This window comes from Acipenser ruthenus, chromosome 47 (genome assembly GCF_902713425.1).
Source record: "Acipenser ruthenus chromosome 47, fAciRut3.2 maternal haplotype, whole genome shotgun sequence".
NCBI lineage: Eukaryota > Metazoa > Chordata > Actinopteri > Acipenseriformes > Acipenseridae > Acipenser > Acipenser ruthenus.
In genome coordinates this window covers 3,394,968-3,421,160 of record NC_081235.1, presented here as the reverse complement: position 1 = coordinate 3,421,160, position 26,193 = coordinate 3,394,968, and the positions used below count along the sequence as shown (strand labels likewise).

Below are 26,193 nucleotides of genomic sequence, written 5' to 3'. Positions count from 1 at the left end.
GTTATTAATGTGGAGCTTAGCTCCACTGAATGAGTGATTGCATATTCAATTCATACTTCACACAAAAGTGCACTGCTGCCTAAGCTAGGGGTGCCAGTCACGGTCCTGGAGGGGCCTCTCCACTCCAGGCTGGACGTCAGGGTCTGGATGGGGGGCACATTGAAAATGACAAAGCATTCAAAAAGCACAGTTGTTTTGCTCCAGGATAGAACAGAATTAAGACGTCAAAATCCAAATGAAAAAGCGCACACAGTCTGAGCAGTAAGAACTTTGTTTTAATTAATAATATTCTGTCAACTTTACAGAGTAACAACTGTCTTTTTAAATATGCTGAGGTTTAAATACAATCTGTATAATGTTATTATAAAATGTAAACTCTTTCAAAAGTGTTTAATAGTCACAAAGCAATGAATTCCTGAATGCTTATAAAACTGTTAAAAACACACACGTCATTACAGAAGCCAAGGGCTGAACAGAGAAATACAGGAGGTAGAAGTGTAAGCTATTCCTGAGCAGAAAAAAATGCACATTTCAAATTGCATTACATATATATATATATATATATATATATATTAGATGTTTCAATGTCAGATAAAAATGAAATAATTAGTTTTGTGCCCCAGCTTAAAAAAAAACAACAACAAAACACATTTATTAATAGCTTTTTACCCAGTTAATACAGAATATTTGAAGGAAAAAAATGACCTGAACAAAATACAAACCTACTATAAAACTCTACACCCAAAAACGAGAGAAAATCTAATACCCCCCCTCCCTCCCCTTCAATTTATTAAGGGAGATTTAAGCATGAATTGTCACTGCATAAGGCATGGCATCCCTTTGCCCACCCACCCCGCAATTGCCTGTCCCCTTTTTATTTCTTCAGTTCCTGTACTGATCAGCTTAACAGGCTGTCTCAGACATGTTTTTGGTTAATTTAATAAAGCCAAAAAGGACCTGTAGATTGTCGGCGAACTGTTATCTGTGATATTATTTTGTTCGAACAGCCTGTCTCCACATACCTCGATATAGTTCACAAATCTTCCTCAAAGAAATACATGGGGTCAGAAACACAGGCCTAATGTTGAAGGCCAAGTTACAAGCTATCTTTTCCCCATTCAGGCCCCATGGAGTGGATATCAGCTTGAAGCGTACAGCACCCTGTCCCACATGCTATATATTTGACATATATATTCTGGAAGGACACGCCTAGTGCTTAGTTCAGTATGAATCAGGCATTGTGAATTCTACAGCAGGGTAGGGAGGTAGACACATTTGGTTTGATCAGTAATTATTTACTATTATTTGCATCTCCTCTGAAGATAACAGAACCCTTGAGCAGTAGTTTAGTATATAAAAGTGTTATTTTGGATTGCTAGTATTCTTATTAGTACTGCTGTACTATCTTTGGCTTTAAGATAGGCAATACACTGCAAAATGTCAACAGCATTAAAATATATAATATTTACATACCGAATATATATTAAGAAGCATTGTACTTGAAAATGTGCCTGACAACTTAATCATTTTGCACCAAAAAAAAAGATTTTTTATCAATCATTTTGTTTTTAAAAAGATGAGTTTGAACTCTGTTCTGAATTTTCTTTAAAACAACCTCCCCTCTAAGGCCTGAGCAAACTACGCTGAGAAGACAAGCACACACCACACAGCCTTCACTGGCAGTTAGGGTCCAGAGTCCTTTTTCTTTCCCATTCCTTTTATAATGTCCTTCATCTTCCCTTCCTACAGGACAGGTAATAAGTGTTTGTGATATGTAATGTATAATTCCTAGGGAGTCCTTCAAATTCTTTAGCTCATCCGCAGGACTCTTGTTGGCTGAAAGGCTGAGGTAGGGAGCCCCGTCTCTGGAGCTCTGTAGTGTATTCAAGGTAGATCCTTTGAACCCTGGCTTCCGTGAGCCCTTGAGGAGACTGGACTGTGTACAGCTGAACACCTCTGGTGTTTGATAATAAGCTAGCATCACAGTGAGCTACCCGATATCATATCTCTAGGTTTTGTCTCCCATCTCTCGAAGGTCTACTTTCATAGCGCTATTAAAACTCAAACCCGTCTTGTTCCAATACCTTACCTACTGCTGGTTCCATCTGCAGTCTGCAATCCAATCTGCATGACAGCGCTACACAAACAGGTACGCCACTTTTTTTGTAAATTCAATTTCTAAACTCACTCCCTGAATTGTTTGAGAGAAAGGAGAAAGGATTTTTTTTTTGCAGCTTTCCTTTGCTTTAGACGCTCATTACAGAACAGGATGTGCAGGTATTTAGCACTATTCACAGTACAAGAGTGGGCAAAACGGGTTACAGGGGCTACGAAAAACAAGACACTATCTAGAAATAAGAAAAGGGAAAAACTAAACAAGCCTGCTGTCTAAACAAGTAGTGCCGGACTCCGCTGGTCCGAGCAGAGCAAGTGTCTCAGAGGACAGCACAGCTACCAAGACTACAAGAATACAACGTGAATCTCCGCTAATATGATCTACTGAGTCTTGTACTGCCTTGTGTTACCTTAGATAAGGTAGTCCCAGATGAGTGCTAATCATGGTCGAGGAAACCAGATGTCTTTGTATTAATCTGCAGACAAACTTAATAAACAGCAGAAGAAATCTAATAAGAATATTCATTCAATAATAATAATAATAATAATAATAATAATAATACAGACAGGAGGTGGGAAATGAAGGACAAGTCAATAAACACACACATCAGATCACACATAGTGTAGATATAGGGAGGCGGGAGGATGGGGTTAGACTTTAAGGCCTGGTTTAGGGTTCCTAAACTAACATTGGTAACCATGGTAACACCCGGTTTCTTTGGTTTCAGTAGTTAACAGCAAAGTGAACTCCTCATAATAAAGGTCAGTGTGATTTGAAAGCGTTGGGGTTTACTGCTGATTAAACGATGCTTACACGAGTCCAGGAGGTCTAGCAGCTCCTAATATTTAGGTGCCAGCTTTTAGTCTTTTCTGGATTTCTTCGTTCTATTTTTTGCTCTTATTTTCAGCAGCTAGATACTCCAAATTGCACGCCATTCCGTATTCATCTAAAGTTGTGGAAACAAGCCCGGGAAACGACAGAAAACATCTGGAAACATTTCAAAACCATTGTCGAGCAGAGCCGTCTCAGTTCACATTAGCAGCTAGATAACGTTTAACCTGTTTGAAATTTTTCTCCATTTCAAATCTGACAGGCTGGGTCAGTAATAACTGTCCGAACGGACCAGGTCGAGGCTTTTAAAGGTGAAATGTGTTTTCTATTGCTAGCGTTCAAGCTGCCTATACGTGTTTGACTGGACAGATCCAGATGGACTTGACAGCCCGAGTTAATCAGACCTGCTGGTTCAAGTAGAATGTACAGAAAATATAAAAAGGTCTTCCAGTGCAGAAATACAACTGTAAAATCTTGACACACAAGAGACAAGCCGACCCATACTGGAACCCTACAGTTAACCAGGTGCACTGTGCCCTGCCGAATAGCGTCTCCTGGCAGTATTTTGCATCTAATCCGAATGCTCACCCCTGTCAAATAGTGTCTGCTTAATGATTGTCAACTTTTGAGTCACCAAATGGGGCAAGTTCAGAAAGAGCAGGAATGGTTTCAAAAGGCAGCAACACACTGAGGTTCTTATGGGAAGCTGATATTATTGTTAGGGGTATGCAATCAGGGAGGGGGGTATGAGGTTCTTATGGGAAGCTGATATTATTGTTAGGGGTATGCAATCGGGGAGGGGGGTATGAGGTTCTTATGGGAAGCTGATATTATTGTTAGGGGTATGCAATCGGGGAGGGGGGTATGCTTTAAATTTGGCATTCCAGGGAGTTCCCAGGCCAGGTACAGGTCTTTAGCCTCTCAAACATTTCAAGCTAAATTCAAAGCGCTTTGACAAATTACACCCTGGTGACAGTCAGTGTACAACCGCAAAAAAAAACCTATGTAAGATCACTGTTTGCATGGTGTAGAAAAGTCTGCAATTATCAACATATGATTGTATGTGCACCCCCATTCACTGGTGGGTTCATAATTCATAACTGTATATTCTAATCATATTAAAATAAAATAAGTGTTGTTGCTTTCTTTTTCTTTTATTGATTTGAAATGTAATTAATTATTAATTTAGGTCAGATTAATAATTGTCCAAAATATTTAGAGGAAAGAGGATACCCTGAACCCTCCCCCCCCCCCCCACTGTTGATCAAATTTGGGACCTATGAGACACTAAATCTCATTGATTATTCAAGCCAGTCTTGTTCAAAGTACATTCAAAGCAGTCCAGATTGTGTTCAAGATATTGCAGGATCAGTTTGTTCTGAAGACTAAACCCCACCTGGGTATCCATGTGAATCAAAACCTATTGAGGGTCGAACCGTCCTATGCTGCTACAAAACTGTACAAATACAAGCTGTCCCTGAGATTAAAATTGCAATTGTATCTCATTGAAGAAAGTGGATTCTCTGTAACTGGACTCGATATTCAGCATTAAGCCAAGTGTCTGCTCTCTCCCATACAGGAGGCCACTTTAACTCAACACCCAATTGGAAAGACACCCAAATCCCACAAGGGCTGGGGGTCAAGAAGTCAACTGAATCAACATTATTGAGAGAAACGATCAATGCTCCATTCCTCTACCTCCGATAGCATCTCAACCAAAATCTAGGACTTATCAGCTCTGTACCATTTATTGAATTTATCATTATTACCAGGGACAACAAGCAAGCTGGTGAAAAAAAATAAATAAATCAATGATTGTCTTCAATAAGTCAATGGGTGATGATAGGTCAAAGGTTGTGACCCTTTATCCTGAAAGGTTTCTAAAGATCCTGGTCTTTCTGACCCTGCGAGTATGTTCGTCATCTCGAGCGCAATAGCAACAGATCCAAAGCTGTAAACCTAACATATAATTCATATACTGAAGGTTTATTAGTCTCTTAATGCAAAACTTCTGCCGCTGTTGAAAATGCAAGCAATTTACTTTAACTGAATTTAATATGTTGGTTTAAGAGCAGTTAACTAATCCCTTTACTGTTAAGATCTAGTGAAGTGATTGTTGACAACAAAACTATATTTAGTTGCTGTGACAAAACTAGGCAAAAATCCAGTATGCTTGACAATGGTACGAGAGTTGGTTTTCAGTCTAGCTTTGTGTGTGTACTTAGAAACTAGGATTTAAAAAAATAATAATAAAAATAAAACCACGTTTCCGGTTTCTTCAATTCAGTGAATCCTGACTAGCAACAGCTCCCTGAGAATAATTATTACTTCCTGAAGAGTTTCAAACCAAGCACCAGACTAACACTCGTTTCCCTAGCCACCGTGGCGAGGAGAGAGACTAGAGACAAACAAGCCCTCTACAGGCGTGGGTTTAGAAAAGAACCCACCTTATTGAAATAAATATGATATGGGAAGATTCAGATTGACATGCTGCATACAAAAAGACATTTCACTGATAAGGTGGAAGAAAAATGCAGGTAATGCACCTTCCAGTTATAGGCCCTGGACACCCCTCAATATGTGCAATCAAACCATTTACTTGGAGGTCACAAGACACATTGGGTCCCAGCCATCATACACCTTACAAAACCCCTCCGATATTAACTTGGACCGCATCATGGGTTCAAGCTGCTGTACGTTGCATTCGGCCAAACTGGACTGCACTGTAGGAGCACGCTCCTGATAAAGTGAGGGGCCCTGTGTACATTTAGAACATGTTGGAATACACAGAGTAAAACGATGTCATTGGATTTGTAGTTTAAAAACTGTTAACACAGATGACTCAAAAACTCTGTATACATCTGTTAGCTAGTGTACTATGAGTTGCCTGATACCCAGGGCAGGGGCTGGTTAATATCAACTTTGAGACCTGATCTCTGAAAACCCAGGCAAAAGTAACGGGAGATTGCACCGGATCCCAACAATCCAGCATCAACAGCGTGGCTTGGTTACCCATCCCATACCTCAGCGTGAAGACGTGTCTCCCACCCTCTGTCCTGAGTCTGTCTCCACTTCATTGAGAACAGAATCTAGTCTCCTGCTTGGGTTTTTCCAGAACAGTAGGGGTGCACAGCGCCTCCTTGTGTCTTACTGGCAGTACTTTGACCAGCTTAAATTATTAACACAGAACACTTAGCAAAGTGTCTTACTGTTAAGAAAGCGATGAAAGATATCTCACAGACCCTTTTGCTCAGCTATCTTCATCACAAAAACCATATCGAAAACCTAAATTGTGAGGTGTTTTGCTATGCCCTGAACAAATATATAACTTTAAAGCTCATTTTTATGTACTAGAATAAAATAGAAGATATTTACATTTACTTTAAAACCTTATATATACTTTTGCCAAGTGTAGTTAATAAAAGATTGAAAAATACCTCCAGCCTTTTTGAAAACAGGGAAAATAAAAAATCATACTTCAAACCCAAACCAGTCAGTAGATGAAATTCAACGTGGAAACTAAAACAGTGCATTTTTCCTTTTTTTTTTTTTTTTTTTTTTGTTCTCAATAAAATCTGTACAGGATGAGAGAAAATAAATTATTCACAAGTTTTTGCATATATTATTAATATACTGGCTCTGGCTTTCATCTACTTGGCTGTTGATGTCTACCTGCTTAAAAAAACAAAACAAAAACCCTCGGGTTGGATTTGTTAACCTGAGATCGTGCACTTCTTATTGGAGATAGTTTGGCGCTAGCTGTGGTGTGATTTGGCCGTTGCTAAGGTGATGGATTGCTGGAGGAGGTAGGTGTGTGGGACACAGGCAGGCCAGCAATCCCTGTGCTGTGGCTTGATACAGAGGAGGAAGAGGCAGCTGCTTGTGCGAAAAGAACACCTAGAAAAATAAAAGAGAGTCGGTGACAACCAAATACATGCACAGAACATCCAATCAGTAAACAACCATATCAAACAATCTACAGGTTAAGCACTTCCAATGTAATCTATCAAGCATTTTTCGGTCGTTGAGATTTTTAGAAACTGTCAAACATCACATGAGACTTTTTTCCAAAGCCTTGACGCCAGTCTTTAATTAACTCCTATTTTTTGAAGGGGACAAAACATCTATTAAATTTAACAAAACTAGAACTGAACTACTAAGTCACTTCTAGGTCACTTTAGCAGTGTGTTTGTGATCATGATGATTGTGATGTAGCTGCAGAATAGAGAATCTGTGGAATTCCGCGGGAGCTTGGAAATTCTGTGATTTCCGAGGAATTCCGTTATCTGCAGATTTGGACTGCCTTCAGCTATCAGTATGATAAAGATGACGACCGGAACAGAATGTAATAACAAACTGATACGCGGTTCTCCAGTGTCTGTACAGACAGACCGCTTCACACATCCACATCCATAATTGGTTGCCCAGAATATGGGAAAATGTGAAGCGTGACATACATTCGTTCTTCTAAAATCTTTCAGTTTTGGAAACATAAGGAACTGCACTTCTCACATTGCACCACAAGGTGGCAGTGTGTCCACAGAATGGTAAGTAAGCGTGGCCTTAGTTTTTTATATCTGCCATTCAATCGCCCTTCCTAGTAACTGCAGGTACTCTTTAATAAACCCGTTTGTGACACGAAGACACATCCCCTCATATATTAGAACAGCTTACAGCAACAGCTCTGTAAGGTTTTCCTGTAAAAGGTGTCCCCACCCGCAACACAAAATGATGAACAGTCAGTACTGAGAATATTCCCTTTTGCATTTCACAAACTAAACCATCTTGCACCTGAAGCTGCAATCAATAGGATTAGAGACACACACGCCCTGCAGCCAGTTCTGGGTATCAGAACTGTTTAGGTCTCTTATTGAAATGATCAGATTCCAGGAGTTTGAGCAATCAGGCCTGTGCTAAATCTGCTAAACTGACTGCACTCCTCATCACAGCATGAATACTGCAAGTGTCACCTGAGTCTGTGGGTGAGCTATTAGGAGCTGTTCATAGTGCTATATGAAATACCAATATTCTTAATTAAGGGGAGCTCTGAAACCTAGAAAGGGGTGCAGGACCAGTGGAAGTTTGTAATCCTCTTTGGGGGAGGAAATACATGTGGAGTGTTACAATGCAGAGGGAGTCTCAGAATGTGCGGGTGCCGCTTTCCTTGTGAAGGATTGTGGGTAGAAAGGCAACACGCTTACCTGTGTAGACAACCCCGTTGAGCTCCACTGACATGCGAATACTGTTTGTACCGTTTGTAGTGAGGTTCAGTGCAGAGTCCCGCCTGCTCTCTGGAAAGAGATTTCAAAAGGATCTGTATCACTGAAATGACTACCCACAGAGCAATCAACATTCAAGGAATGCAAGGACATGAACCAGATCTTCACAATACAGTTTGGCATGCCGGCATTATTGAAATCGTCAAATGTTTAACCATTAACAAACATGCATGAGCAGAATCAAGGGTAGCTGTGGTATTTATAGAGTAAGCTGTGTATACTGTATGGTTATTTATTCAAAGTTTTCTATATACACAACAGTGTTGTACACACTCATTTTACAAATGTAACAGTATTTGGTGTAGTACCTGCATGACACTTAAAAGAATACTGTTTGCTTCTTTAAAATCTACATATACGAGACCTCTAGAACGAACCCAAGTGCACAACATGTCAGATTTATGGAAGTCCAGGCTCTGCCCGCACCTTGGTTGTTGATGCGGATGTTCATTGGCACGTGTGCGGTTGTCATGGCGAGCAGGTTCTGCTGAAGAGCTCTCTGCATCAGTCTCTGCTGCTCGTCTGCCATCAGGGCCATCTTCTTCTCTGGGGGCTCCCCGATCTCCACCTGGTCTCTCAGCTGCTCCAGCGCAGCCACCTGGGCTGACATGGCCGCCTGGGCTGCTGCTGCTGCTGCCTGCACCGCCATGGAGTGTCCTGCCAGCCGGCCAGGCCCCGCCACGGAGCCACCCCCCTCCTCCTCTGCAAAAAACAGGGCAGGGTACAGAGATTGCATGACAGGCCAGACCAACACAGTGAAGCATCGAGGCACAGCTGCACTGGGGCTCCAGCACACAATTTCAAATGGAAACGTGTTTCACAATGTCATATCATTCTAAAAGCATATCTGTGGTGCGGGGTGCTGTATGATGCACGCTCCACGAGAAGTCAGAGCAGCCTGTATGTGTCATTTTCATCCCATACAAAGTAACTGCAGATGGCTGTATCACATCACTATCAGGGTCTGCTATATATTAAACTAGCTGAAGTACCCGGCTTTGCCCGGGGAAATTCAATATTTCTTGCATGACAAATCGGGGAACGGTAGCCTTATGGTTTCCTATAAGTTACCGATCTTGGGTGTCGCACAATGCGCTCGGACCCCTTTCCTTTTTTTAAACTGAATTTTTGGGGTTTTTTTGCCATTTTTTAATTTTTGTTCTTTTTATTTATTTTTTTGTTTTTGTGGGTTTCTTTAATTTGAGATACACGGCTACTGTAGCGATCCAGCAATGGGGTTACTAAATAAAGTACCCAGGGGGTCAAAATCTTGGATCCAAACATACCCTCGACCTTCCCCTGGATGAAAGAGGAGGCCGTGCAGAGTTTGGTTGCACTGGCTCCTGCGGGGTCCGAATGCATAAAAGACCAGAGACAGACAAACTTTCCTCCTGATATATTAAGATGTGATTAATCTATTAGCCAGTTGCTCACACAAACACAAGTATTAAAGCAAGCCAGTGACATCTATCCCCCACCACAGCTGTAGATATAAATTTAGAGTCATCAGTGGCTTAAAATAGCTTAGCGTGACTTGCATCAACTGAGTGCTCACATGAAAATGTAAGTTTGACATACAGATGCCTTCAGTCAGATACTCTCAATAGCTTGTGCTCTATGATTTCCAAATCAGGTTCTATCACAGATGAATAAGCGCTTCTCCACATGTGTGTAAAAGTGTGAATAAAGCCACTATAATCGCCCAAGATTATCATTCATATATACAAACTGGGTTAGAAAATAAATGCCAGAGATTACATTATTTTCTTGCAATTATGTAAACGTGAGTGTGTTTAAAAAATATGCAAAGAGTATTGAGATTGTTAATTTCCAAAATAAATGTCACCGAATTAGCAAATAATTGTAATTGGTCACTCAAAAGATTCATAAACATTATGCCATTTTAAGTTGAAAAAAAAACAAAAACGTATAAACAGATTTGAAATGAGTACATAAAGAACGTTATTTTGTCATCACGTTGTTTTGTTCTCTCCTTGGCTGCCAGAGATGTTTACCTTTCTTTATCTTCTGGGTGGGGGCGGGGGGCTTCCCGTTGGTGGCTCTGCTCAGGCTGGGCAGGGGTAGCTTGGGAGAGGAGAGCATGGTGGGGGTCCCGTTGGGGGAGTAGGTGAAGAGCGTGCCCCCGAAGCCCTGGCGCCGCCCCTCCCTGCGGTTGCTGTCGATCGCTGCCTGGAGCTCATTGGGGTTACTCAGTGACCTCTTTTCACACTCGTAAGGGTACAGATACTTCATGTACCTGCACAACAAACAGAGGAATATTGCCACAGAAAGAAAAGGGGCGTAAGGTAAGGAGTAAAGTTGTTTTCCACGGATGGCAGACTGACAATTTCAAAAGGCATTTACTATGGACTTGGCAATCTACCCACATAAATATTGCCTATGATTTTTTTTTTACCAATGACGGGGGTCTGTGAGAAAATGTTAAGAACTTATGAAGATACTAGCTTTCAAACAGTCCACTCTTGTTTATTTTAGTAGTTTCAAATGCCATTTGAATTACTTTTTTACATTCCCCTTAACATAAATCCATTTTCTCTTTACACTCTGGACTTCCACAAGAGAGTGGTGAGCGACCGGCTCCTGGAGAACCATCTCCAGTCCTGTCTTTACCAGGTGAGCCACTCGGGGACCCCCGTGGGACAACATTGTTTTACTGCAATGCCAGAACTTTGTTCCACATAAACAACATCAAGTGCTTTCCCAGTGGAGTTGCAGAGAGTGTGTACTCACTGTGTACGGAGGGTGAAGGCTGCACTGGTTATTGAGGTAGGCAGGTTGAGTCCTTTGGTGATCTCTCTCCATAGCTTCTTATTGATCACCTCCACTAGTCCCCCCTTCTCTGTCACCAGCATGTACAGCATGTAGAGATCCAGGACTTGCTTGGCCATGATGGGGATGCGATTCACAGGCGTCCCTGAAAAGAACAAGCAAAGACACAAGCCTTAGCAAACTCACTGCAGCCCTCTCTATTGCGGCAAACGTGACCCTCAAAAGAGACTTAACAGAATACAGACCACACTGCCTCTCTCCTAGTCTCTCAGCTCTAACCACTAATGCAGCTAATGGTAGGCAGTGCTGATAACATCGCTTTTATAATCACACTCCTTTCGATATCAGTCATGCAACTGATTTCCACCCCAGTAATAATCACTTAGGGAAATAAAAGCAGATTATATAGTTTCTGTTCATTTCTTTAGAAGAGTCGGAGTTCTTCATACAGTTTTCTTGGGAACTTGCACATTTCACGGTATGGCCAAAGCTTGATTGCTTACGAAGAAATGCCTTTTAGCAACCGTTAGCATTCAAATGATCACTATCTGATAGGACTGACCAGGAATTTTCAAAGAGGCCACTGACATTTCAATGAGAACCTTGAGTCAGATGAAGGAGTAGCTCTGTCCACAATGGCAGTGCTGTTGAGTCCTGCAGCCCCTGTGGTATATTTAAGTCAAAACACTCAGAACTGTGGAGAATCAATCTAAGAGATCCCCCTTTACACTATATATAAACAGACACTCCATAACAAACCTTAATTCACATGAAAGGCTGAGGCCATTTTATTAGAAACTACAAGGAAATGATGTATGCAAGGGAGCCAAGCCACATGATTTTCGCATGTTTTTCACATCGAATTGCTCTGGGCCTTATTTACTGCACAAAGGTTAATGAAAGTATTTTCCCCAGACAACTGCAACCTGGGAATGAAGCGCCACTGTGTCACATATTGATTTATAAAGGAATGGAAAATTACTCATTTCAGATTTGGGCCTGAAATAAGTCCCAGTCTCTCATCTCTTAACACTAGGCCACACTGCTTCCCAGTCCCCCAGCTACAACCACCAGACCACACTGCTTCCTAGACCCTCAGCTACAACCACCAGACCACACTGCTTCCCAGTCCCCCAGCTACAACCACCAGACCACACTGCTTCCCAGACCCTCAGCTACAACCACCAGACCACACTGCTTCCAAGACCCTCAGTTCTAACCACTAGGCTGCAGGGTTTTCCATGCACCCTAGTTTACAGTGTATGGGCCCAGAGACCACACTGTTTGCCCGGCTGCCTTCCCAGTCTCTCAGCTCCAACCATTAGACCACCTGGTCTTTCAGCTCAGTTTCCACCACTAGGCTACACTGCCTCCCAGCCCTTCAGGGTTAACACCAGCCCACACCAACCCCCAACCCTCAGCTCTAACCACCTGACCACGCAACCTGCAGCTGAAAGACATGGGCTTGGTTGAGAGAGATACTATACATGGGCAGTTGGGCCCCAAAGACATCTCCTAGAAGAAAAGGCAACAATATCCAAACTTTTAAAATGCCTGGCCTGCTGTAACATGAGAATGGGTTTCTCTCCTCTGTGTTTGGTTTTACCAAATACAATTGCTTAAGAATGCCGGTAATACCAGCAGTTAGACAATGTTAATCCAGGCACACCCACACATTAACCTCTATGACCTTGATGTATTGCCTAATACCACATGCCCTGCCTTAATATTCCTGCCTTCCAAGACAGCACCTCTGCCACAGGGAACACCGTATTCAAATAACTCACATGAAGATCAATGTTCTTAAAAGAAACCTGATTGCAACTTTATTTTATAACCTGAATGATTAAAATAAAAACATGAACTATGGTGTTTGTTTAGGCCTAGCTGGAATTAAAGCCTGAACGGAAGTGTACAGCTGCAGTGTACTCTTTGTTTTTAAGCCTCTCTTCAAGAGAATGCTTCTAAATGTACAAAATATACACCCTGCTGTCTGATAAACAAGAAAGCACAATAATCATGTTGGATCCGAACAACAAACTGAATTTCTTAGAACACGGTAATTTAATTTCATAACCCAAAAAAACAAACAGATTTGTGACCCAACGTGATGGACGGGTAAGCTTCACCACCATAGTGCTTACAGCGAGCAAAAACACATAAGGAGAATGGCATCTCCGATCGAATTCAACCACAGAGTAAAATTGTATCATTGATATGGCCAGAGACTAAGACAATGTGGTATCGAACTGGCTTGTTTTTACTGGATGTCAGTAATGGAACTGTGAGTGTCATAAAATACAGACATACCAACGCAAAGGGAACCCGTTTTGTACACTACTCTGTAACAGTACATCCATTTAAGATCATCTGTCCGGATCTTATTATGCCTGCTTTTAAAAACAGAGGAGCGTCCTGCCGTTCTGGGACCCTAACCCAGAGCTCATAGGTATCCCACAATCCTAGCAGGACCTTGTTTATCTTTGTGTCAATGACCTCCATCACTTAGTTTGTGAAGTTTGGCGTGTGCCGGATGGGCGGACAGCATCATTGTAGTATACTGCGTTTCACTGAAATAGAAATCACCAAGCAAAGTGGCCTCCAGTAGTTAATGGCTGGAAGAGAGGCCCAGTGCTAATGCTCTGAATGGAAAACTCACTTGCTGCTTTTAAATGATACCATCAATGGTATATCATCATTTATAAACACTTACCGTGAAGGGGGGCAGACCAGGTCTGAACAACTGCAACAAAGCCGTGTGTGATTCAAATAAAGCAAGCAGTCGAATATTAAATGTCATTTATTATAAAACAGGCTTGCTACTGTTCGATTTTTACTTTTTTGCCAAAATCGACGATTAATATTGACATTTATTTTAGAAAGAATTTACTGTTTTTTTCTATATTTATTTTTCAATTCAAGCAGAGAAATCTACCTTTATGCTTTAAAAGACTTTTTATGCCATTGAGAAACGTCTCATTTAGCAAAACCCGTTTATCATATTCAACATGCAACAAAACCATGGTTACCAACATTCTAATTTAAATAATGTTTGGTCACAGCGGAGCTATACCTTGTAAAGATAAAGATCCTACACAATTTTAAAATGTTCTCAAATAAAACCGTAGAAAACGCAGCACACACAGACTTTTATAGCATAAATTTACAAGTAAAAATATGCACAGAACAAAACATTAGATAGTTGAACAGAACTAGTTTGCACTTATTATTTGGAGTCTGAGCTCCACCCCTCCTGCTTCAGCACAGCTGGACTCAGAGTCACTGGAAGGCAAGGCAGACAGGCCCACTTCATCCTGCCGCAGAGACTTCAGCCGTCAGCAAGGTATTGTGCACAATATTCATTGTGTGTTCTTCTCTTACACCCCATTTTCAATTTAAACTAATAACTGTCATTGTATACCTAAAGCAAAAGCTTACCTTCACCTTAACCCGCTAATTTCAAAGTAGGCGCTTTGAATGACAGGCGCTGTAGCTGGCAAATGAAAGTGCACAGTCGGTGCAGGTCATGATGATTGACAGTCATTTAAACGAATGAGAGCATTCTAGCACTGCTTCAGTCAACGATGTCAAAACAGGATGAGAGTGACAGTGACAGTGAAACTACAGTACTAACAGACCACTCAGATGACTGACAGCGACCCCTAGCCATTCAGAGCAGTACGGAGGCAGGACAGACAGTAAGTATAAAAACTACACAAACTAGAGATGATTTCTAAATGATTATTTTTGCAAGGAAAATTAAAGCGAGTGGTTTTACTGTTTATCCTATATAAATTTATTTCAGTTGAACTCATATTTTTTGGGAATTCGATGTTTGACGAGCTTTACCAATTAATATCGAAAAGTAGTAAGCCTAATTCTAAACTGAATCCATTAATATAAGTACTGATAGTACCGCTGTAGTGCAGCGAGGAGAAACAGCCCTTGCTGATTTTGCGTCTCTAACCTGTGAGAGCACCAGAGCCAATGCGATACTCCCTATAGAATCACCTGGGAAGATCGGCAACTTTGCACAGGTAGGAAGTGACCCTGCGCACCACATGGTCATATCAGGTGAGCCACACCCCCAAAAGAATAGGGGTTTATTAACAGACCAAGGAAAGGTAAGTCCACTCAAAACTGCAGAGCACTCCAGTTGTACAGGAACAGAACAGGAGTTATAATATAGATGTCTAATATACTGTACATCAATGCACACTATTTCCAAAGGTTATCTTTGGGATAAGCCACAGTTGGATTTCATTATGGCATTTTACAGCACTGGGGCACATCAGTCCAAGTTCCCCAGTGCTGTAAATGCCCCAGCCCTGAATAATGGAAACATGCTAAACCACATTCAGCCAGTCAACAGTAACACAAGAACAGGCTCATGCAAACCTTTTAATATACCAATGCGAGCAAGAAAGGTCTCTTATTTATGCAAACACTGGACATGTAGTCAGCTCTCTTACCTCTCTTTTGCATGAAACTAAACAAATCATCCAGGAACTCCTTCCTCTTTGGGTCCCCATCCAGTTCATATAACTGAAAATAGAAGCAAAAGACAGTTGTTTAAAATCTAAGAAATTTTCAACTGGCGAGATCATTTTGTTGACTTAGATACATATAAATACAGATTGCCTGCTCAGGATCTTTCAAACAATCACAGTGTTTGCTTTGCATGCTGTATACCCGAACACACCACACCCCATAGAGTCTCTACTGGCTTTATTCTCAATACTGGCAGGGCTAACGTCGCCTGCCGTACATGACAACATACCTGAGGCACCTCTTGGACTTTCCAACTGCAAAGTCCATTTAAAACATCCCAACCAGCCAACTATCTCAGCCCTTTAACTCTGCAGCAACCGTTCCCTCTTTTCAATGAAAACCACAACGGACTGAATTCAGATTGGTAATGGTTAGAAAACAAATACAGAAGCATTTTTGTAACTCGTACATTAACAATAAAGCTGTATCTGATAGAGCTACAGGTGTGTGTGTGTGTGTGTGTGGTGGTGTGTCTGTGTGTGTGTGTGACAGAGAGAGTGTGTGGTGGTGTGTGTGTGTGGTGGTGTGTGTGTGTCTGTGTGTGAGTCTGTGTGTGAGAGTGTGTGTGTGTCGGTGTGTGAGAGTGTGTGTGAGAGTGTGAGAGAGAGAGTGTGTGCGTCTGTGTGTGTGTGTGTGTGTGAGTGTGTGTGTGTGTGAGAGTGTGTGTGTGTGTGTGAGAGAGAGTGTGTGTGAGTGTGTGAGAGAGAGTGTGTGTGAGTGTGTGTGAGTGTGTGTGTGTGGCGGTCGTGGTGGTGGGGGGTTATATCAACACTTCGTGCTTACAGTCTGGAACACGGGCTTTCCCCTGGCCTGTTAAGTAAATTATTCACATCATTTTCACTGTAAAATGGAGGGTGCTTTTCCCTAATATTTTACCAGTTTTATTTCTAAGTTAATTATAATAGTTATTGAAAAGGAGTACCATAATTATATAGTCCTAACAAACAATACACAGCTAACACCTTTAAGAGATAATATAAAAAACGCCTGGAAGCTCAGAATGCAGTTTTTAATCTGGTCTTTGTGTTTCCTCCCTCCAGCTACCAGTCCCAGGTATTACTAGACAGCTGCTGTATTTATTAGCATCGTGTATCTGTGCTGTTGACCAGTCGTGAAGCCCAGCCTAGCAGTTTCAGGTTATAACCCTAAAATCTCCATTTCTCTTTGTGGTTGTATAAACGAGACACAGAAAACAGAGTGGAGATGGGATTGCGGGGAGGGGGGGGGGGCATTATAGAGAGCTGTATAAAAACAGAACTTTAATTACAGGATACACTCATTTCTAGGGAGCGGCAAGCTATAAATCTTTGAAATGGCTTGTTTAGACCCTAAACACAGCAGTTACTGATGCAGCAACCCCCACTCTCCTAAATACATTCACTTCCTATCAATTTAAACCTTCAGCCTTCATGTCTGAAATGCTGGTATCCAAACAGATAACACACAACAACATGCACTCCAGTAGGAGAGTTTGAAAGGAATGACCCCCATATTAGTGTGTGTGGGACTACATGTGTACAGCAGTAACGTGGACAGGAAACAGACTATGAATAAAGACTGAATATAACATATCTTTACACTGTACAGCTGTATTCAAATTAAGGCCAACATACACATGCATATTTCTAATAATGTTCAGGCACCATTTTAAAAGTTTGGATAATGTTTAAACTCAGCTAACACACACACACACTCTTCCCCATTTGGTGCAGTCAGCAACTCACTTACTGATCAAATATCCCACTGGTAATGATCAATGCAGAACACGATCATTCAAAAGCAAAAAGCATGTACCGACTGGTTGTTTTTTTCTTTTAGATTCTAACATCTCATCACAAAACCAAACAGAAGTGCTTTAGTCTTGCAACACACAGGAAGACCATGTGTTACTGGTTCGCTAGTGCACTTTACACATTCAGTGTGTCACTGGGAGCCTTTGTGACGTTTATTATAAACAGGACAGTCAGGTTATCGCAGGAAAACAGCGCATGGCACTATTAATAATGTTAAGTGTTAGGCAGTGTTGTGCTTTCAGTATTGATGGCCTCTCTCTGTCTCCTCTTTTCTAATAGCTTGCAGTTCTAGCCAGTTTGCTGCTGGGATCCAAGCTCTCTAAAATAACGGTCGTAGGTAAAGCAGCACCAACACCAGCTGAGTTTCTATCCCCCTTCCCCCCTGTCGTTTTGATCACTGCTGACAGCTGTTTCCTCTGAATAAGAACTATACTGAGAATCCCCATCTGAACACGTCTGTTCTCTTGACTGGGTGGGTCGATTTACATGCGTTCTTTCACCTTTCTGTGCCTTCTGACTCAGGTTTCCAAGAACCACATGGAAAACAGAGGGTTCTACTTTAAAGATTTTACAGCAGCTGATCCAAACACCACCACTCTTGAAGACTGTGTATTTAAGGTTTTTATTTTATTTTTATTTATTTTTATTTTTTTTTAAAGCCAGGTTGAGGGAAAACACTGAAGATCAAAGTATCATGATGCAGAGGCTGGGTACTATGATTCCAGACCACCACGTAGCCAATCTGTGATCCACCAAATGGTTTCTTGAATGATGAACAAAGGCTCCTTTGTGAGCCATTAGTATCATGAAAAGGCTTGACCACAATTACATCCACGTTATGCACATGGACAAATGTTTCAATGTGACATGCGTAGTATTACCAAGTTTTACCACAATCTCGAGATACAAGTACAAATTGGAGTGCGACACATACAACAGTTTCTATCTACTACACATTCAATACCAGCGCTGGGTCGAACATTGATTTTGAAAAGTAAAATGTGTACCATATTAAAGTTTAAAAAAAAAAAAAAATCTCCCCAATTAAAATGATCTTTTAAAAGACAGAAGAAAAACTCTCCAGACACCAGAACATGTGTTATGTATTCCAGATGTCGCTTGTGCTTTGGTCTGCATGATATCTTTCTGATAGTCATTTAGAAAGTGTGCTTTATCAGGGATGGAAATAAGAATCCCATTGCATAGCAGTTTCTTCCATTCCAGGTATTAGTACAAGCTTGATTAGCCACAGTGTGTATGTAGCAAGCACAGGTGTGGATCGACTGCTATGCAATGGGAGACTTATTTCTAGAGCCTCGTGAAATTATTTTTTATAATTTCTCATTTTATTTTTCACAAATGTCGATTTATTACAGATACACATTAATAAAACAACTACAATATAAGCATATCAATAATAGTATAGGATACATCATGTTTTAACTACATACATGTATTTGTTATTTTTATTTATTTATTTATTTTAACATTTTGATCAACAGACCTCGCACAGAAAAATTTACTTACCATAATTTCTCATTAGCGGCATTTACATAAATACTGCCCATGCTCTCTATAAAAATACAATAAGATACAATATTATATATATATATATATTTTATATATATATATATATATATATATTTTATATATATATATATATATATATATATATATATATATATATATATTTTATATATATATATATATATATATATATATATATATATATATTTTATATATATATATATATATATATATATATATATATATATATATATATATATATATATATATATATATAAACACACACACTGCCCTACTATTGTGGGGCTGTCATAATAATTGCACATAAAGCAATCTAACAATTAAAAAATGTGTATTTCAATCCCATTGCAATGTATAGAACAAGCTTGGGGTTTCTCAGTATTTAAAAAACAAAGCAAAGCAGATTCATTCATTCAAATCCATTTAAAACCAAAACAGCATTTGCTCCAGTGCAATATTTGCACCACTGAAGTAAAACAAAGAATTAGCATACCAATACAAAATTCTGTACAAGCATAGTGACACACACACACACACATATCCTTATGGTTCACACATATGGACAGATGGACACCTAGGGCTTATAACCTTCACTTTACCCCTAACAAAGACAAAGCGAAGTTTACCCCTGCAGGTGAGAGGTGTTTAAAAGATGAAAAGAATCGGAAACGGATGAACTGCCAATAAAAAGCCTTTTTCATGTGGTTTTCACTTCAGGGAGATAGCTGGATGGATAGACAAGTCATGAGATTTGACTCTCCATCATGTGGCTGCCAGCTGTGCTTGCATGTTCAAACCATGTTAAGATTCTCATGTGTAAATTGTATTAAAGTTCAATGCTTTCCTATACTACTAAAACGCTCTGCAGTGTGGAGTTCTCTTTCCTATACTGCTAGAGCGCTCTGCAGTGTGGAGTGGAGTTCTCTTTCCTGTAAACTACTTGACTTGTATTAAGATCTGCAGTGTTGAAAGAGATCAAAAACACAGAAAAAAAGGCTACCAATACAGAACAATGCAAATACCCCCACCCCCTAGTCTGGAGCTGAAAGATATGGAATTTGACTCCAAATTCAAGCCCACCACGCCCTGACAAGCCCAGTGCGTTTATCTGAGAGCATTACAATGCTCTTTGTAACCCTCCTCTACAATTCCACACCAGAAGACCACACCTTACACTGCTTCGGCCTTTGGACTGCAGCTCAGCCTGGGCCCCTAGTACAGACTCCCCTCCCCCCACGTCTCCTTCTCCATGCTGTGCTGTCTGCCTGAGGGAAGACGTGTCAGGTGCCAATGCTATTTAATGGGCTGCTGGTTTAAAACCTGAATAACTGAGCTGCACTTAAGCATTTAGTTTGGTTTGTTTTGAAAAGGACAGTGGTCTGTAATTCAGAATGTGACTGAAATATGTACTACGGACAATGTTTCAACTCCCATTGGGGATATTCACAGAAATGAACTTGTCCGCGGCAAAACTGACTGCAGTTTACCTTTGCAGTACATATAAACAGAATTAATGAAATGAAAATGCTACAGTAGTGCTTACAGTTTGTATCTAAAGAACAGCACTGCAAACCACATAGCTTGCCTAGATCAAGGGGCCTTAACTAGGGATGTAACCAAGAGGAGCGTTTACACTGCCATTTCTGATCCGGATCAAATGCATCGGTAGCATGTGATCCTGTCAGAAGTGAATTTAGCAAAACACTGACAAATCAATAGCATGTGACAAGTTTACTGAAATCAAACACTCCTATACATTCACTGGTGGATTTACTAAAGAGTGGTATCGGAGTTTGCAATAAAACCAGCGTTTTATAAATCTGCGGTTTCCTGCTTGACATTTTTATTGCATTATTCATATTGCATTTCTGTTTAACATTTCAAAACATGAAATACAGCATCGCTACCATGAAAAACTAGTTTACTACTAGGAATAGTAAAAATAACAGATAATAAGACTACGAAGAAACCGTAAGTAATAATGTGCATCAAACATACTTACTTGTAGGCTGTTACTATATCGCTGGTTTATTAGTTACTAGCGGTACCTGATACAATATCAAAAGGTCCAAGAAACACAGATGATGATCTGTATGACAAGAACTGGAAAGCCCCAAGCACACAAAACGCTGGTTATGCACAGACAGAAAAGACATCATTATACAGCGTTAACTTGAATAAAGTTTGCAACAAAAAGAATAAGTTATAAATGAGATTGCACTGCTTACCACGAGCCACCACACCCCCAATATTCACCTCATGATGCTAAACACACTGAAGACTGAAGTTCTTTCCGGACGGGGCTTACTTGCAGAGCAGAAAAAACGATTTGATGCACATGGTAAAAACAACAGCGTGGCAACAGACAAATGGTGACACTGCTTGACTTCGTTTCTCATAATTTTGCCATCTAAATCTGATTGAGCATTGTTGAAGTTACAGATGAAAAGGGTGATGTGAACAGGAGTGCTATTCGATTTAAATTAGGGCCAGCTGTCATTATTATTATTATTATTATTTCTTTCTTAGCAGACGCCCTTATCCAGGGAGACTTACAAGATGTTGTCACATTATTTTTACATACAATTACCCATTTATACAGTTGGGTTTTTACTGGAGCAATCTAGGTAGCTCAAGGGTACAGCAGCAGTGTCCCCCACCTGGGATTAAACCCACGACCCTCCGGTCCAGAGCCCTCACCACTACTCCACACTGCTGCCCCACTGCTTACAGAAAGGACAGTGCGACAGTACATTTTCTTTATTTGACTCTGTAATGCTAGCTAACGGCTGGGGAGCCCAGCAGGTACGCCCTCCGTCTCTGCAGCTCCAGCAGGGCTCTGGAATGCCCGCTCCGCAGCAGCAGCAGGAGGAGGTTATATATGGAGGTCTGCTGGGCACAGAGATGCTGGAATCTGCTCTCATTAAGCAGCTGCGGCTGCATATCAGATTCATATCGGAGGAGTCTGATACGACAGACAGGAGCCTGTATCGGATCACTGACGTGTCTGCAAGCTGCTTCATGACAGGTGACAGGATTCAGGATTAAAAGGATTCGGCCCAAACGACAGCTTTCCTTCAAATGAGTGCAAAAACAAAAACAAAGCTGCATCGAATTATCATTGACGGGGTTTCAGGTCTGTGTCCGATATAAACAGAACCCCCCCCCCCACACACACACACACATTCACATTATTTATATATATATATATATATATATATATATATATATATATATATATATATATATATATATATATATATATATATGTTTGAAAGAAGGTATAACTGATGTGTAAAAATATACAGACCAAATAAGGTGCTAAACTTGGTGTAGTGTAATCCTTATTCAATATGTATTCCCATATTTTTATGTACAGCAAATAAACAACGAGGGGCTTTTATTTAGGCTGAATTATTTTTACGAGAATGATGGCCAGTTGCCATGTGACTACTCACTAGTATCTGCTGGCCGGGGTCAATCCTGTAGAGAAAGCCTCTCAGATTAATCTTGTCTCTCCAGTGGATTCCTTCCCCTGAGATTGGCCTAACGCTCCAACACTTGCACCTTTTAAGCAGAAGGGCATGTCCTTCTAACACTGTGTCCTTGTTAACAGTGAGGAGGCGGCCCCTCCTCTCCACACTGTCTCCTCAAACACAGAGGCAGGCAGACCCTTGTTAACCCTGACCCCCCCCGGCTCACAGGCCAGTTCCCGTACCATTCAAATACATTGACACAAAATGGAATACGGACATTTAATTGTTTACTAACGGAAAAGGAAAGTCAATCTTATAGTAATTCTAAAAAAAACTATATAAATCTAAAAAATAAAATACAAATAAACCAATGGAAATCTGGTCTTTTTAAAAGCATTTTTTAAAATTATTTTTAGTTTAGTAAATGGAACACATTTTCACAGAACATCGGTTGTTCACATAGTTATGTACTTGGCTTCCTTGTACTTCTGAATCTAGCAGAACCCGAGGCACTGAAGAGATGACGCCGTCTGGAATCTTGTTACAGGTACCCGAGAACACTGTGGTTATTGACTGAAGTGATTGTTTAACATGCTGTCGTAGTCAGAAATCAGAGAAAGTAATTCCACATAATTACCGCTACTTGAAGAATTGGTGCCTTCAGGTATTTTGGTGCACCCCTCCATTTTTTCTGAGAAAGTTCTTAAATTGATTCGTAACCAAATCAACTACAATGTCTCCGTTGTCTGACTTTTTTTTTTAATTTGTAAAAAGTTCAATATAATTCTCCAAAACTGTCTCTATAATAAGCAATTTCGCATGAAATTTAGCTATCCTAACATATTTATTTCCCGCCTCTGCTCACTCATGATTGGACACTGGTATAACAAGGGGCAGATCTTTGACTCTCCCACTGGTTAACCCTACTAAAGACCTTCAACAGTTCATGTCCCGCCTCTGCTCATTTATGATTGGACTGCCGAGGAGAAAATGCAGGATGTTCTATTGGTTGATTTTATTTTATATACAAAAATTGAACTGCACAATTGAATAAAAATAAAAAAATCTGCGATCAGATCTTTAGTTGATTAAACCGGTCACTGCTCTCAGTGTATTAATCGGAGTAGCTCTAATATATATAAAGAATATATGGGGCGGTCGCTGTTTCTATATCATATTGTACACTGTCACCCTCTTTTAACTGGATACTAAACCCTGTTACACTGCAATAACATGGGGCTGTACAGTGGTCCCATTGGCAGCCACTCCGCAGCCTATTTCAGTTGAATTCTGATTCAGAGCAACTTTTTATTGAAATACAGGAGCTTTAAAAAAAGTTAGTAGTATTGTAAATGTAGTATTGTCCCAGGTTTAAATCCCTGTTAAATCTGTGTAGACTGCACCTTCCTAATATATTTATCGCTTAAATATATTAGGAATCTCAAGTGTTGTTTTACAAGAACCAACATATTGCACTATATTCGTCAGTTAGCATCATGAGGCCTGGATCACAACTTTCAAAGAGGCAGAATCTGTGCTTCAGTGAATTAACCCCTTTCCTCGAATACCAGTGATGACCTGCGCAGACAAAGCTTTCGACTGGGAAGAGTCACGCACGCCTGCAGCAGGTGTAAGTCGAAGCTTTGCAAAGCTTTTATTTCTCAAATGAAAACCGTGCTTTCCAGAACCTCAGGGGTTGTGAGCATTGCTAACACTGGTCTGTGACATTTTTACAAAAAAATATTGGTGAAATATTCTTAGAAAAGGTGCATGCATTTGCCATTGAGTGATACTTAGTTATCAGAATAAATCAAATCAATAATTCGTAAATTTAAATCGACAACACTGACAATGCTAGAAAGCCACACGCGCTGACCCGCACCGTGTAAACCTGGATCAATACTGCATTGTCAGCGCCTCTGGCTCTAAACAGCTGCCACCCCAAGGATCACAATGAAGAGGATGATGATGATGATGATGATGATGTCACAGCACGCTGCCAGGAACACAGATCAATGGGAGAACAAGTTAGCGCTTAACCTCGGTGAACCCCAATTGTCCTCCACTTGTCAGCTGTCCTCCCCTCTCCCCTTTTCAAAGAAAGAAGTGTGTGCAGGGGGGGGTGGGGGGGGGGGGGACTATAGCAGCAACTCCCCTTAATAAGCCTATTCATTAAGAGGAGCCCGTCTCGGCATAGCCAGGATAAGTCAATTATCTATAGGCTACATACACTAAGGTTGAGATCCCAATATGCAGGTCACGGTACAGTATGAATCACAAAGTATGATGTCTGATAAGACCATTAGTCATGACTGTTAAAAGAAAGAGAAAGCTATACATGCACAGTCAATTCATTCAAAAGAATCCATCAGATCATTTCCTCATGATACCATTTTTAGATCCCTGTCTAAACATAATAGTACCTTATAATGAACCTTAAGATACGAATTGCCAATTCAAAACCACAGCTATATATTACAAATTAGAGCTATCAGTGTGATGACCATGACAACAGTATGTACAGAGTGGTATAGAATAAGAATGACCAAGCGTCATGACATTTGGATAAGCAGTTTTGCAGATACATGTGAAGTGTGACACACAGACTTGAATGCAACTCCACTATATCCCCTTCCAGGGGGGGTTCATCCCCACTGGGGGATTAATATGTTTTATCTCAAGCTCTTGTTAAATTCAATTTTTATATTCAATAATTACTCCAATAATATACAACACTGAAGGTCGTTTTCAGCCAATATACCCCGAGCCCTGTACAGAAGTTGTGCTGCTAAAGGTGCAATTACAGCCAAGCTGTTTGAAGAGAAGCGGAGTGTGTGGCAGATATAGAGTTGATTAAACAAATCCACAGTTACTGCTGCAAATCCACAGAAAACAAAACCACAGTCAGAACAATGCAACAGAAAAGCGAATACCATTTCATTCCTCAAGAATCATTTCAACAATTCCTTAATGACAGTATTACACATTTCAAACGCAAGGCTTTGAAAGGGGCTTGTGGTTTCAGTTTAGCACTTCACATTGCACTTGCTTTTGCATTTCTTTCGCTGAACCATTGTTCAAGCGAGCGAACAGCCCACTTACTTTTTGCCAGAGTACTTCTCAAAAACCAAATCGCTGGCAATGACACTTAGGTCTTCATCCATTCTATTAACATGTTCTACATCTAAAACAGTCCTCGCTACTATCTTCACTTACAACAGACACTTGTGTCTGTGTAAGTGGGATTTCAAATTCCAGCTCTGAGGAACTTATGACAACATTCCTACAACATGAGACAAACATTTTAACTGTTTGAACCAAGCGTAACAAAAGAGCAAAAACCAAATCCAATTACCAAATTAACAATCAATTGAATCTCATTATCAAACAAGTATCAACTGGGAAGAAACGGCACTCGAAACAGTGAATTATTTTTACCGATTCAACACTTAGCGTTGTTTATCCCTTACTGCACCTAATTTAATGGACACACTTGTCATTCTAATTCTAAAAAAACCTCCATCCTCAGTTGAAAGAGAGAGAGAGAGAGAGAGAGAGAGAAGGCCTGCACAGCCCCACTCCCTCTCTCCCTGCCTCTGAAAGCTGTAGGAACCTCACTTTGTGAACTGCTTCAATTATCACATTAGCTGACAATCACCTGGGAGAGCAGTGACCTGCTGTGCTGTTGGCTCTGTGCCAATAACCAAGAGGGATTCTGACAAGCAGCCAGTTCCCAACACACTACTCTCCAGAGGCTTGCCCAGACTCTCACGCTCTCCACTGAACACACACATACAACGCTATTTCAC

At 40.6% G+C, this 26,193-nt stretch overlaps 1 protein-coding gene across 3 annotated transcripts in view; it reads right to left on the bottom strand.

Annotated features, from left to right (window-relative positions):
* Window positions 1-255: 255 nt before the first annotated feature.
* Window positions 256-26,193, bottom strand: part of LOC131721041 (AT-rich interactive domain-containing protein 3A-like) — a 46,823-nt gene continuing 20,885 nt past the window's right edge. For all 3 annotated transcript variants that reach the window (XM_059014024.1, XM_059014026.1, XM_059014025.1), the window contains 6 exons: window positions 15,489-15,561; window positions 10,978-11,161; window positions 10,242-10,483; window positions 8,653-8,928; window positions 8,149-8,238; window positions 256-6,844 (listed from right to left, as the gene is read on the bottom strand). In XM_059014024.1, the coding sequence (XP_058870007.1) occupies window positions 6,729-6,844; window positions 8,149-8,238; window positions 8,653-8,928; window positions 10,242-10,483; window positions 10,978-11,161; window positions 15,489-15,561 (981 nt within the window). In that variant the 3' untranslated portion in view covers window positions 256-6,728. The remainder of the gene's footprint in view (window positions 6,845-8,148; window positions 8,239-8,652; window positions 8,929-10,241; window positions 10,484-10,977; window positions 11,162-15,488; window positions 15,562-26,193) is intronic.